The 15182-nt window shown below is 44.7% G+C and overlaps 2 protein-coding genes across 2 annotated transcripts; one reads left to right on the top strand and one right to left on the bottom strand.

Annotated features, from left to right (window-relative positions):
• The first annotated feature begins 94 nt into the window (after positions 1-94).
• Positions 95-15047, top strand: LOC144193377 (mitogen-activated protein kinase-binding protein 1-like). The gene is given in 26 exon segments (XM_077712232.1): positions 95-341; positions 628-719; positions 1090-1152; positions 1240-1297; positions 1698-1868; positions 1939-2076; positions 5106-5288; positions 5405-5821; positions 5917-6057; positions 6136-6317; positions 6424-6515; positions 6588-6716; positions 7157-7227; positions 7740-7861; positions 7937-8012; positions 8082-8193; positions 8304-8367; positions 8502-8597; positions 8663-8843; positions 8937-9294; positions 9354-9512; positions 9618-9908; positions 10071-10511; positions 10597-10815; positions 10931-11016; positions 11232-15047. Coding segments are annotated over 26 exon segments (4284 nt in total). The 5' UTR covers positions 95-239; the 3' UTR covers positions 11472-15047.
• On the bottom strand, positions 11708-14670 carry LOC144212972 (uncharacterized). Its single transcript, XM_077741207.1, has 7 exons — positions 14528-14670; positions 14008-14054; positions 13680-13835; positions 13063-13587; positions 12904-12992; positions 12600-12771; positions 11708-12189 (listed from the first exon to the last, which is right to left on the bottom strand). The coding sequence occupies exons 2-7, from the start codon at positions 14047-14049 to the stop codon at positions 12031-12033; spliced, it is 1143 nt and encodes a 380-aa protein (XP_077597333.1). The 5' UTR covers positions 14050-14054; positions 14528-14670; the 3' UTR covers positions 11708-12030.
• Positions 15048-15182: the final 135 nt, after the last annotated feature.

Below are 15182 nucleotides of genomic sequence, written 5' to 3'. Positions count from 1 at the left end.
CAATTGAATGAATTAGGTAGCCCCCAAACTCCAGCGTTGATGTAATCACGAGGCAGAACGCCTGAAGCTGAGGCCGGCCCAGGCGACAGGAGGGCTTTCGGGCTAAACCTTCCTCGGGAGATTAAGCCTCCACATGTCCCGCCAGCAGGAAGGCTGTCCCACTTTGCCCAAGGCTCCTTTCTCTTCCAGGCTGAAAAAGAACTCCGGCTCCGTCCACCGCTCACAGGTCGGGGGTCACCATGCCGGCCGACGGAATGACCATCAAGAGTCGTATCAAGAAGCTGCTGAGGTCGCCGTCGGGGAAACACGTGCAGGAACGCAGGGACAACCTGGCAACCAAGGCATGTATCAGTACAATTGTGTGTAATCGAGTGTAAAACTTTATTTTGTGTATCCAATAATTTCCACCATGTGGGTCGCATTCTTCTGATAAATCAATGGCGCTAACATGTTTTATTGATTGATGAAAGACAACACATTACTGCAATGACATCATAATAATGTCATCTAGTTTGTTGACATCTTATTAGCATTTGGTTCAGGCCAAGACAGATTAGTGGGAAATTGTTGATGTCAGTGTTAGTTGAAAAATGTACCCAGATTTATTCTTTGTGGGTTGCTTTGCAGGTAACGTTGGAAAAGGTTCTGGGAATTACTGCTTTGGGAAACAGTTGCCTATCCTGCGACCCCAAAACTGGACTGGTGGCTTATCCAGCAGGGTGAGTAAAACAAATATATTTTCAATGTAATTTACATATCAATAAATTATTGTTGTTTTGTTATATGTGAATTCCACGTATGACAACATACTAAATGCAAAAAACTCAGTGTTGACATCCAATCCATTTTACCTGGGAGGCCTAACAACGATTATTGACCTTCACATAAGTATTTTGTTTATAGAGGTATTCACATTAGCTAATTAGTCAGCATTTTGAGCCACAATGCGCTTGTGTGTTGCATAATCCCACCTGCCGTTGTTACATAGCTGTACACAGCCAATAGCAGATTAACAGATTACTCACATGGCTCCATTCAAGATACATAAATCTTGTTTAATTGGCTTTATAATGATTGCTTGTTTTGTAGGTGTGTTGTCGTATTGCTGAACCCCAGAAATGAACGACAGCAGCATCTCATCAACACGTCAAAGTGAGCTTGTTTGCATTGAATTGACAACAATGACACGCATGATGGATACAACATAGTACTGCATCTTATTTTTTTTTCTCGCTCCAGGAAGTCCATCACGGCTTTGTCCTTCTCCCAGGATGGAAAATACTTGGTCACAGGCGAGGTGAGGCCAATAGAATGTTTGTTATAGATATTTATTATTTTTATTTTAAAAAATCCAGTTGGGGCCCATCCATAGTTAGCTGGGATTAACCAAAGCACAATCACAACCCTTGTGATGATAAGTAAGACAAGCAAATGTGCTGACTTTGACTTCAACATTTTAAAGCAAGAGGTGGTGGAAATAGCTCAGTGATCCCTTCCAGTGAGAGAGATGTGAGAGGGTTACAAGTCATGTAAGTGTGCCAAGCCAAGAGATAATCTCTACCTTGACATTGAAGCCTCAGAATAGAACAGCACACTCTCCATTATACTCCCTTAACGCCACATTACTCTGCATTCAGTAGCGTACTGCCTACTGAAAGACTCTTTCGGGGTAACAAATAACATTTTTGCCTCTACAGAGCGGCCATCTTCCAGCCGTGCGACTGTGGGACGTCTCGGAGCGCCGGCAAGTGTCAGAGCTGCAGAAACATGAATATGGCGTCTCCTGCGTCGCCTTCTCGCCCGACGGCAAGCACATCGTCAGCGTGGGCAACCAGCACGACATGATGGTCAATGTCTGGGCGTGGAAAGTAAGCCTAACAATGGAGAGAATGTATGTAAACTCGAGTCTGAAAATAACTGTTGTTGACTTTATTCCAGAAGGGTGTGGTCATAGCCACCAACAAGGTGTCCAGCAAGGTGACGGGCGTGTCTTTCTCTGAGGACAGCTCTTACTTTGTCACCGTGGGCAACAGGCATGTCAAGTTCTGGTATCTGGACCAGTGCAAGACCAGTAAGGTACTGTCCTAGTTTTCATATTTGTCTTTATGGATGAATGATACAGTGGTACCTTGACATACGAGCAATTGGAGATAAGTGTAAAATTTTGAGCAAATATCTCTATGTATGAGACGAATTTTATGATTTTTAAACTTTTTTGCCACATCTCTTTTGTGTATAACAGTTATGAGAATATTGACATACGAGCTCAGTCCCTGGCATGAATTAAACTCGTATCTCGAGGTACCGCTGTGTTCTACAAATTGTAGGCTTTCTTATAGAGGAATCTTTCTGCAATACTAGTGTGCTCTGTGTGCAATCAGTGGATTGCCGTCAGGTGCTTCTTGCAGACCAACCCCCGCTGCTTCAAGTTTGTCAGTCAGCTCGGTCAGTGCTGGATGACTTGAGCAAAAAGCTACACCCTCCCCCACCCATAGTGACCCAACCCCCGTCGATTCAACTTTGCCACCTATGTACTATGTGCCTCCCTTGTATAAACTGTCAAAGCCAATCCAAGAATTTTTTTTTTTTTACCTATTTCAAATGTTGGCCATCAAAGTGCAGACTTGACTAATTTGACTCATTTAAGAACACTTTTGTTGAATGATATTTCACCCATTTCATTATATGCATTTGTGTATGATGACCATAAAGCTATTGATTTGATATAAAGGCATAGCATCGCTTAAAAATAGGCTTTCATTTCAAGCTACTCCACAAAATGCAGGTTTTCATAAAGAGCAATACTATGTGTCCTGCAAGTGCAATTAGTGCATTGACATCAGCTGCATTTTCTGCCCAACCCCCACTGGTTCAAGTTTGTCAGTCAGCTCAGTCGGTGCTGGACATGTTGAGGAAAAACTTGCCCCCACCCCCGCCCCCACCCCCACCCACAGTGGCACAACCCCTGTCAATTCAACTTTGCCACCTATGTACTAAGTGCCTGCCTGGTATAAACTATCAAAGTCAGTTCAAGATTTTTTTTTTTTACCTATTTCAAACCTTGGCCATCAAAGTGCAGACTTAACAATTTTGCCTCATTTAAGGACATTTTTGTTGAATGATATTTCACCCATTTCATTATATGCATTTGTGTATGATGACCATAAAGCTATTGATTTGATATAAAGGCATAGCATCCCTTAAAAATAGGCTTTCATTTCAAGCTACTCCACAAAATGCAGGTTTTCATAAAGAGCAATACTATGTGTCCTGCAAGTGCAATTAGTGCATTGACATCAGCTGCATCTTCTGCCCAACCCCCGCTGGTTCAAGTTTGTCAGTCAGCTCGGTCAGTACCTGCCGGATAGCTTGTGGGAAAAGCTCCCCTCCCCTCCCCTCTCCTCCCCATCCCTCTCCTCCCCATCCCTCTCCACTCACAGCAGCCCAACCCAACTTGATTCAACATTGTCACCTATGTCTGCCTCTACTGTCTGGGTTGCAAAATGTAAACTAACAAAGTCAGTTCTATATATATTTTTTGGACCTATTTCAAAAGTGGGCTATCAAAGCACATACGTTTGATGATTTTGACTCATTTAAGAGCAACTTTTAGGAATGATATTTCACCTATTTCTTTAAGCACAGCTGTGTATGATGATGATAAAGGCATTATATTTGATATAAAGGCATAACATCCCATAAATCTAGGCTTTAATTTCAAGCTATTCCACAAAATGTAAGTTTTCCTAAAGAGGAATCTTATCTGCAATACTAGTGTGACACAAGTGCAATCAGTGGATTGCCATCAGCTGCATCTTGCATCCCAACCCCCACTGGTTCAAGTTTGTCAGTCAGCTCGGTCACTGCTGGACATGTTGAGGAAAAACCTGCCCCCCCCCCCCACCCCATCCCACAGTGGCCCAACCCCCATCGATTCAACTTTGCCACCTATGTACTAAGTGCCTGCCTGGTATTATAAACTGTCAAAGCCAGTTCAAGGTTTATTTTTATTTTTTACCTATTTCAAACCTGGGCTATCAAACTGCAGACTTAACAATTTTGACTCATTTAAGAACATTTTTGTTGAATGATATTTCACCCATTTCATTATATGCATTTGTGTATGATGACCATAGAGCTTTTGATTTGATATAAAAGCATAGCATCCCTTAAAAATAGGCTTTCATTTCAAGCTATTCCACAAAATGCAGGTTTTCATAAAGAGCAATACTATGTGTCCTGCAAGTGCAATTAGTGCATTGACATCAGCTGCATCTTCTGCCCAACCCCCACTGGTTCAAGTTTGTCAGTCAGCTCAGTTGGTGCTGGACATGTTGAGGAAAAACTTGCCCCCCCACCCCATCCCACAGTGGCCCAACCCCCATCGATTCAACTTTGCCACCCATGTACTAAGTGCCTGCCCGGTATAAACTGTCAAAGCCAGTTCAATAATTTTTTTTTTTTTACTTATTTCAAATGTTGGCCATCAAAGTGCAGACTTAACCATTTTGACTCATTTAAGAAATTTTTTTTTAAATGATATTTCACCCATTTCATTATATGCATTTGTGTATGATGATCATAGAGCTTTTGATTTAATATAGAGGCATAGCATCCCTTAAAAATAGGCTTTCATTTCAAACTATTCCACAAAATGTAAGTTTTCCTAAAGAGGAAAACTTGTCTCAATACTAGTGTGACACAAGTGCAATCAGTGCATTGACATCAGCTGCATCTTCTGCCCAACCCCCGTTGGTTCAAGTTTGTCAGCCAGCTCGGTCGGTGCTGGACATGTTGAGCAAAAAGCTGCCCCCCCTCACCCACAGTGGCCCAACCCCCGTCGATTCAACTTTTCCACTTATGTATATGTATGTAGGTGGGGCAAATACAGCAAACCTGGGAGAATAAATGTATCAAACTTTAATACAAAATTAGAATTAAGTTTAGTGTTAGGTTAGAATACATTTATTTTTGAATGTGTCTGCATTGTAATCCAAGTTAATTCAAATGTGTTTATATTATGTTATGTTGCCGTGCAAAAGCGGAAAAAAATACTAAGCTTGTATCTTGAGGTACCAATGTACTCATATTCTGTCTTGATTTAGGCCAGCACCCCAGTACCCCTGCTAGGGCGTTCGGGTTTGCTGGGCGAGCTGAGGAACAACTTCTTCTGCGACGTGGCCTGTGGAAGAGGCCAAATGGCCGACTCCACCTACTGCGTCACCTTCTCCGGCTTGCTGTGCGAGTTTAACGGCAATAGGATGCTGGACAAGTGGGTAGATCTGCAGGTAAAAAAAAAAAAAAGCTTCCATCCTTCCTTTTTTGCATCATGCCTTCTTATGTCTATACATGATACAAAATCTGCTGTCATGCATTTGTCTTCTGCTCTTTGTTTATTTTGTAGACCAGCATGGCTCAGTCTCTGTCTCTGTCTTCGGACCGGATCTTCTGCAGCTGCGCCGACGGAACGGTGCGAGCATTCAGCCCGTCGGACCTTCGTTTTGTCTGCACCCTGCCTCGGCCGCACCCCCTCGGCGTGGATGTCGCGGCCGTCACTCAAGCCAGGTAGGGAGCTTGGCGACTGCTCATGAGGAAAGCTGGAAATGAATCCTCAATGGATCCTCTTTACAGGCACTTGCTGTGCAGCCGGGTGGACGCCCGCTACCCAGACGCCATGGCCGTGACCTATGACCCCGTCAGCCGCTGGTTGAGCTGCGTGTACGCCGACCACAGCGTCTTTGTTTGGGACGTCGCTGATGTCAGCCGGGTGGCTAAGGTGCATTCGGCCCTCTTCCACGCTGCCTGTGTTTGGGACCTCGACGTAAGACCAATATCATTCAGTAAAAACTATACATACCATACATACTGTTTTATTACTATGCCACTCATAATATCATGCATTCATTTTTCCTCAAGATGTTTCCTGATGTTCCCGGTGGAGAGACGGCCGCCATTGTTTCACCCGGCACGTTCCTCAGCTGCTCATCTGACAGCACCATCAGACTTTGGCACATGGATGAGCGGGCCCGTGTTCATTCAAATAACCTGCTAAGCACAGTCAGCTAAAGAAAAAAAACACTACCAATATATACAGTAAAATACAGTCTCTAAAGATATTTAATGATTTGTTTTTAGGACCTACTCAAGATCATCTACACAGGCCCAAACACAGCCGCCTTGCAAGAAACAGAACACATGACCCATGCGGAAAAAACTGTGGATGGCCAACAAGTGGAAAACAGGACAGGCATCCGAACCATCTGCGTCGGCCCAGATGGAAAACACTTGGCGTCCGGTGATCGAAATGGAATGTTGAGGTGCGGTTAATCGTTGTCTCCACTAGAGGGCCACTCCACTGATCACTATCCCTGAAAGGGTTAATAGCTTTAACGAATGGTTTGTTTCTGTTGTTTTATTGTGCAGGATTCACAACTTGGGCAGCATGGAGGAGATTCTTAAAGTGGAAGCTCACGACGCGGAAATCCTCTGCTTGGAGTACAGTGAACCGCAAACAGGTTTTTTTTATTTATTTTGTTGCCGCGGGCGATGAATGATGCGCGTGTGACAATGGAAATGAATGGTCGCAGGTTTGCAGCTCCTGGCCACCGCCAGCAGGGATCGTCTGATTCACGTGCTGGACGCCGCCGGCGACTACGGCCTGGTGCAAACGTTAGACGAGCACTCATCGTCGATTACAGCCGTACGCTTCGCCGCTGGTGAGCCTCCAGAGAGCCTTTTTCCCATTTTTTTAGGCCCCGCCTCTTTAAATAATACATGACTATTGATAAAGTGTACACTGGGAGGCCTCACTCATCTGTATAGTTTACCACACTGTATGGAGACAAAAGTATTGGGACATAAGCACCAGAAGAGTGGATTTAAAAACAATTATATCTTAATTTTGTTTTTTTTTTCATGTTCACTAAATAAATAGTGGTATATATATTTAAAATATTAATTTTTTAATCAAAGCCTATTGGAAAATGCTTTTTCACTCTTTTTTAAACTTGATTTTATTATCATTATTATCCTCATTTTTTAACAGATTGGCTTGTAGCAATAGTAATAGATGTCTAATCCATTTGATTGAACTATACTGACTGACTTTTTTTCTGTCCATGTAGTAACAAAATGATTTTTTTTCATTTTTCCTCAGCGAGTGACGGCAAAGTGAGGTTGATCAGTTGCGGGGCAGATAAAAGCATCTACTTCCGCACGGCACACACCGTAAGTAGAACACAAAGAAAGACTCGTGCCACACAGAAGGAGGTCTTAAATCAGGCGTAAGTAGCTTAGAGTTAGCCAGCATTTTCCAATCAGGGTCCCTTTTTATCCACATTGATTCTTCACAGTCTAAAAGGCGCCCATACGGGTGTGTCTGTTAACTTTTATGGAGCGTGATAAATAACCGCTTGTTAGTCAGCAGTGAGATTGCCTAGCATAGGCCAGCGTCCACATAATCGCAGCGCCCATAATGAGCGCCGACGCTGTTTTGGAGATTTGTCAGCAGAGGGAGCCGCTAGCAATTAAAGTGACAAATAAAATAATACAAATTCCTCTAGTTCTATGGCTATAATATATATTTTTTGTTTATAGAAAGAACAAAAATGGCATACTCTTGTTAAAGAATTAAAAAAGTCAACATCAGTGAAGGATTACAGTCAAATAATTTTTGTGGAGATTCAGTCTTGCATTTAACATGATCACCAGACAAAAAAAAAACATGGCTGTTTTTGCAGAGCGAGGAAAGAACCGAGTTCAGGTGTTGTCATCACACGGTGAGGAAGAGCACCCTTTACGACATGGGCGTTAACCCCAGCAGCAAACATGCGGCGGTGGGCTGCCAGGACCGCTGCATCAGGTGCGAGGCCTTCTAGGTTTTGCCTAGAAAAACTCCAATTCACCTACTCATTAATTTTTTTTACTCCATTAACAGGATTTTCAACATCAACAATGGCAAACAGAAGAAAGTGTTCAAGGGTTCACTCAATGACGACGGTAGCTTGCTCAAGGTTAGGAATACTGGTTATTACCGTCTATGTGCGAGGGTACTGAACAAAATGATTTTGTGTGCGTCACAGGTTCAGATTGATCCGTCGGGTCAGTACGTGGCGGCTAGCTGCTCCAACAAAAACATTAGCGTCTTCGACTTCAACACTGGGGAATGCGTTGCTACCATGTTTGGGCATTCAGGTAACCACAGGGTAGAATTGAATACACTCAATGGAATTATAACAAAAATACCCAAATACTACGACACTAATGAAGCTAATTTGTTGCTGTATTATTATTATTTTCTTTAGAAATTGTGACAGGTTTGAGGTTCACTAATGACTGCAGGCATTTAATCAGTGTGTCTGGGGACAGGTGAGGATTTTATTAGTTTGATTTATGGTCCTTCATTTTCCCCTGTCTCGACCAAAATGCAACTTTGAAGCATTTCCATACACCCAAAGAATTGCCAGCCTAAAACCCTTTTCCACTTTGTTTTCATCACTCAGCTGCATCTTCGTGTGGCGTCTATCTCCCGAGTTGACCATTAACATGAGGCAAAAGCTGTTTCGGCTCCGACAGCCTCTGACTAGCGCCACCTTCAGGTCACCCCCTCCACCGGGCTCCATTCTGTGGGACTTTCTAACAAACTTGCGACATCCCACAGCAGAAGGGAAGCTCAGAGCGCCCCCGCTCTGTTGGGGCTCTCCTTCGACAGCGATCGCGGTGAAGAGTACTGCCGCCGAGACTCTGACGATCGCAACCCCGAGTCAGAAAACAGCGTTTCTGCCGACAGCAGCCATGGAGAAGAAGACACGGGTGGCTCAGAAGAAACACCTGACTGGGAGCCGGTAACAGTAATCTTTAATCCTTATATAAACACAAGATATTTGGCCCATGAAGGTATAATAGTTGAAATATTGCTTGACATTTTGTTTTTCCAGCCTGCCGTACCCACACCCGTCGTCAGCCGCCGCCCCCGTCGTCGTTGGTCCCACCGCAAAGGCTCTTTGGAGCTAAAGGTCAAATCCATGTTGGACCTTAGACAACTGGAGAACTTCAGTCCCACTAAACATACCAAGAGAGCAAAGTTGCAACAGCCCACCTCAAGCTCGGATCACCCCGACCAGAATGTCTCTCGTCAACACGTCGTCCGCTGCCATTGGCTCTCGTCTGAAGGCTCCAAAGCTTCCGATAGGGCGGGTCAGCCCCTCAACCAGAGTCAGGACAGCTACAGCCCAGACAGCGCCTGCTCGCTAGGCTACGATAGCCGAGGAACTAGCCCAGATGGTATCCTGGACGGTAGGTAAAATAACTAAGGACTCTTTCATTCTTTATTTCATGCAACTTGTCATCAACAGACTCCGGAGACAACGCGTCCCTCAGCCTGGACAGTTCAGAGGACGAGTCGGATAAAGAAGAGGCGAGGGATGGATTGGCTAGCGTGGAGGACGTTTCAAGACAACCAGAAGATTTCCTCAAACGCAACTTTGAGACACTAGCGGACGCCTGTAGCACAGGTTGCGCAATCATAGGAACAAAAGCTAGGACATAGTGGCCATTAAGGACCACTTTGGAAAGCCCTACTTTACCTTATCATTGATTTTTTTCTGTGTTTTTTGCAGCTGAGCCATGCAGAGTCCAGAGGCTCAGCATGTCCTCACGTTTCCTGGCCCGAGGACATCAAAACAGGTGCGGGGGCTCCTACAAGCCCCCCGTATCCAAAGTGCGGCCTTTAATGGAAAACGGGCAGAGCAGAAGCATCACAGGCTCATTGGTCATCCCGAGACCGCCCAAGAAGACCACGCCGGGGTCCCACTTATGGAGGTTCTCTACACCACCGTCCCAACCGGCTCAACCTGACGAAACTGGTGGTTTGCATAAGTCACAGTCTGTTCAGAACCTCACTTCAGCACGTATGTCCTTAATCCTATAGAGAATATTTATACATTGTGTGAATGGGAAAATAGCAATACAAATACATATACATTTACAATTGCTCAAATTGCCCAATTGAATAAATAAATGAAAATGGGATTTAAAAGATTTAATGCTATAAACTGCTTCTTTCTATGCAGCTCCACGCTCACCGCTTCCCTCTGCTGAGCGTCGTGAGTGGTGCAAGAGACCCCAATGTCTCCTCCTGGAGCGCGAGCCTTCCAAACCCTCGTCCTTGCCCTCGCCCACAACAGTCTCGCCGGTGTCTCCCCTCTCTTACATGAGCCCCACTGCCAGCTCCATGGCCAAGAGCAGCCGCTCATCTTCCGTAGGGGAAGGCATCCTCGAATTGCCCCCTTTCCCCAAAGCTCGTAGGTCCTGGGGGGATCTGGACGGGGCGGAGGCGCCTTGGCACCCGTTTGCCGCCGTCCTCCCGACTCCCTCTCGCATCCCCCAGCCTAAGCGGCCTCTCAGCCCTCGACGCAGCTTGGACGCTAAAGCCACTAGCTTTTCGCTAGGAAGCCCAAACAAAGTTTCTTCTCCCATAGTGGGACCAGCCATTGATGTCACAGTTTACACAGGTGGAGATTTTTTGGGGGGGGCGATAGACAGATTTAAGACAAATTGGAAGATAATCTTCATTCTTTTTACACGTTCTTCTTGAAGGTTCAACAGAGAAGAAGCCAACATCCATAGCGTCGCCTCCTGAAGCGCCCATAGTGGCAGAACGTCCCTTCACACATCCAGGCCTTCCTTCTCCCACTGATCTTTCATTTACTAGCGCCACTTTTTCTTCCCGTCTACCTGCTACGCCACCTCTCCCTTTCCGCCGTCACTCTGACTCACGCGGGCCGTCCCTGGCTTGTGTCTTTTCGTCCGTGGCTGGTGAGTCTAGTGCCAAAATGCTTGCTCATTTGAATTCGCCTTCCAGCAAAAACGTGTATTCTTTTTTATTAAAAATGTGTATTATTTTTGTTTTGATTTTCCATTCTCATTACAGGTGATTCTGTTTCTTTGGGCACATGCAAGCAGGTTGCGACTGAGCTTGTTTGCAGTCTCAGGCGAACTATCTCACTTTACACGACGGTTAGTATTCTCGAATTTAAAGTATTTTTTTTATAAAGGAATATTTTAAGATAGGTAAAGTATTTGGTTGATGAGCTTTGTTATTAAGGTCAACCAATAATTTGGCTGGTCAATAAATATATAGATGTTTTTAGCTTTAGGCATTATTTTTTAATCAGCATCGGCCTTTGAAAATCCCTAGCTCATTTTATGTTCTTTCATATATTATATTTTAGGTGCTCAACTCCTCTCCGGAAGGTGGAGAAGAAGCTCGTCAGGAGATGATGGCGGTGTTGTCCCAGGCGTTGGCTTCGGCCAAAGCCGAGCTGGACCCGCTGCCCGGCAACCTGACGTCCAATAGCGCCCTCACGGCTTCGGCGGATAAAGCTGAAGGCGACAAAGCCCTTGCGCTGTTGGAGCAGTACGCAGAGCTTTTGCTTAAGTCTGTGGAAAGGAAGCTGGATGGCAAAATGTGAAGTAGGAAGCCTCTCAGGTGCTTTTTTTAAATTTTTTATTCTATTGTACTCAAACAGCTGGCCTTATTTTTTAACCCCCCCCCAAAAAACATGTGGCCTTAGCTAGGTTTTCTTCATTTAAATGTTGTTTTGTTCATGAAATTGACAATACAAATGGCTAGTAAAGTATGGTCTGATAACTGACAATCTATTGGATGTCCATTAATTCAACACAAACAAGCTTTATTATTCATTTATGTTTTAATTGTTAATACAAAATACACAGTCAATTCACATGTGGTAGAATTAAAATATTTTTCAGTATAATTTAAATGGAAATGTTACATTTATTATTCTAAACAAATTAGCCAGTGTTAATATTAGTTTGCGTTAAAAGCTTAAATCACATGTAAGATTGACACATTTTATTGATCCAATGCTATTGGCAGCAATAGATGCCCAATTTCCAAATAAATTGGGTGTCTATTGCTTTCAATAGCAACGAATGAGTTAAGCACACTTAGGAAATGTCAATATCATGTTACAGTCATGACCACATTGCTCAACTTGTCAAGCGGTCTTACGGCAGCGTCTCCACGTTGACGTAAGTCAGGACCACGTCATGCAGGATGTTGATTCTATTGATTTGGTTGAGCTCGCGGACGCGGTGGCGGAACTCGAACATGGGAATGTTATTGACCGCCACGCGGAACGAATCCTGCGTGCACAGTATCTTCATCTGAAACAAACAGACGTGGACAAATCTGAAAATGGCGGCGATTTGGCTACTACTGGGCCGGTGGGGCGGTCCCCTACGTGGTCCAGCAGAAGGCACCATCCCTAAAATAGTTTTCTGTCACGCTTGGTTTTAGCTGCAGTTCTTTTCCATTGCCGTTAGTGAAGCGATGAAGCAACGACATGAGACCAAAGACTGACCTCCAGGAGTCGGCCTCCCTGTGGGGTGGCACGTCACTGATCTAGATCAGCTTTCCCAAACGCCTTTCCAACCCTTTCCACCTTTTCTGCCAAACGTTAGTCTGACTTTCAACCCCCGGAGTGGTAACCTGGAGTCAGTCAAGGGCGTCAAGCGTAGCGTCAGTTAGTCTGCTAGCTGCGAGGCGTAGTTTCTGAAGAATCCCTGTCACTCACCTCAAAGGGGCTCCCCAGGGCGAAGGGGAAGGGTCCCTTTAGGTCCCTCTCCTCGGAACCCCAACGTTCGCCCACTTTGTGGTTGCGAACCAAAACCTGCTTGCCCCCCTCGCTGAAGCGAGGGTTGATGTGGAAGGCGATGTCATTGCCCCGGAGGAAGTTAACAGTGAACCTAGCAACATATGAAGTTGGCAAAAATGGGGCATTTTTGGGATTTTCAAGACTCCTAAGCCAAAAGGGCCATTGATCTGGTCTCCTTAACATGCTACAAAGTAAAGTACTCCTCTTCCTCTGGACTACTTACATTTTGGCATCTGGTTTAACCTGCCCCAGGATACTCATCATCATTTTGTCATACACGCCTCGGGCCAAGTTGAGGTTGTAAGGAACACTCTAAAAGAACAAAGAACAAATAAATGGAAGAAGGAATAAAGTCAAATCATCTCTTCTGCTCAGTACTCACAAGCGGCCCCGATGTTGGCGGCAGCCACTGTTGCGGCACCAGAGCCGGATTCTGCCCAGGCCATCCTGGCTGTCCGGGGTTGTAAGGCCAACCGGGATGGGCCATCCATCCCGGCCAAGACGGACGCTGGCCCGAAGACTGAGCGTGAGCAGGGACGGTAGCGGGGACCGGTGCCAAAATGGGCGCCTGAATGGGTGCTTGAGGCTGGACCGGTGGCTGGGGAGGCTGGATGGCTTGGGGAGGCTGGATGGCTTGGGGAGGCTGGATGGCTTGGGGAGGCTGGATGGCTTGGGGAGGCTGGTACTGACTCGGCCAACAAGGGTGGCAGATTTGACCAGGTGCTGGAGCTACACCTTGGCCCGGTGTGGAAGCGGGGACCATGTTTGTGGTCTGGATAGGGGAGGGTGTTAGAGCCTGAGGAGGGACTGGAAGAGGGCTGGGTCCAGAAACTGGCAATGGTTGAGTCCCTAACCAGCAAGGAGTGTTGGGCTGCCCGGTCCAGCATGGCAGAGCTTGCTGTGGGGCCTGACACGTCAAGAGCAACAAACATTTTTTTCAAAATTGGTAAAACGCCATTGAAATGCCAAGAGAACAAACACCACATTTGTCTTGGTAACCTGCTGGAAGGGCTGGACCTGCTGGCTAGGCTGGATCTGCTGGCTGTTCTGAGTGGGCCACATAGGAAAGGCGCTCCCGGGTGTCTGGTTGGGCCAGAGGGCGCTAGTCTGTGGGGTAGAACCGGGCGGGCAACTGCCACACGGAGCGTCAGCACACTGAAGGGGGGAGGAAGGAGGTGGAGAGAGTGATCGGGGTGGAGGTTCGGCAGCAAGGACGGAAAATCGAGGCAGAGAAAGGGTAGACAAGATGGAGGACACCAACTTGACGGAGCAACATTGGCACAAGCGTTGACATTGATATTTAGATTTGAAAAAGGGAAAATCTTACCTGGGCTTGTATCTGATACTGCGGGGAGCTACTTACATCCATGCTTTCTGGAGAAAACCAAAAGTTAAAACAAACACTTATTTTTTATTCTTATCTATGTTTGACCAAAATGCTGTGATTGCATTAAATGTGTTTATTAAATGGAATGGGTCATGCTGATGGAATAGCATCATTAGGTGTGTAATTGTATGTGTTCTGACTTCAGCGCATTGTTTACTCTTGTGACTGCAAATTGAATTAGAGTAAACTATGCAGCAATGAAACTATGACAATACATATATTGACATTTCCCAACAGATGACCTACAATCCTTTTTCTACAACAGCATTAGCAATTTTTACAAGCCAAATTTGACATGTATACATTATTCAATCGTAAAATAGCTAACTTATTCTCTAAAATAGCAGAAAATATTAATTACAGATTTGGTTAAATTATGTAGCATATAGACAGTCTAATACAAACGGCTATATTTTTTCCCATTTTGCATTCTTTAGTAAAACAAATAGATAAAGCTTACTTGTGATGTTAGAGATGGTAGGAAGTAGGCTGTCTTTTTGTGGACGTCAACAGGTTGGCTGGAAGCAGTCAGACGGCCAGAAGCAATCACATCCACTTTTATACCATTTCATACCCCAAAACTCAGTGAGCACGCCCCCTTAACCCAAGCAATGCATATTTGCTTGTATTAGGTCTCAAGACAAACCGATGATGTCATCATCCGGGCAAGATTTTGCAATAAATGCTCCTTCCTCTTCTCTCATTGACCTCCATTAGAGGCTAGTATGATGAATGCAAATTGACTGACTATATTATGTCACTTTAGTTTAGCTGTGTTTGAAAGATATCTTTTTAGACACTGCATTTTTTGTTATGCCTGTTATCACAATATAGTGATATTTCAGATCAAAACTGTTGTGACTCATTTACATCATGCATTAAGTTATATGTATTTTGTTCTTTTATACCTACTTTTTTTCATTGTGATATATTTTATGATGCATTACTAATGTCTAGTTGAAAGCAGTAACACAAGTAAGTTTTCATTCAGTCATGCTTTTAATTATTCAATGCACTAAGTGATGTTTTGTACTGTAATACAAATAAATTGAAAAAATATGTACATGTAGTTATCCATACTTCTCAATGTTACCGTTTTGTTATGTTTATAATGT

The sequence above is a fragment of the Stigmatopora nigra genome, chromosome 2 (assembly GCF_051989575.1).
Source record: "Stigmatopora nigra isolate UIUO_SnigA chromosome 2, RoL_Snig_1.1, whole genome shotgun sequence".
Taxonomy (NCBI): Eukaryota; Metazoa; Chordata; class Actinopteri; order Syngnathiformes; family Syngnathidae; genus Stigmatopora; species Stigmatopora nigra.
Note: the sequence above shows the minus strand (reverse complement) of the source record. Positions and strands in the feature narration are given on the sequence as shown.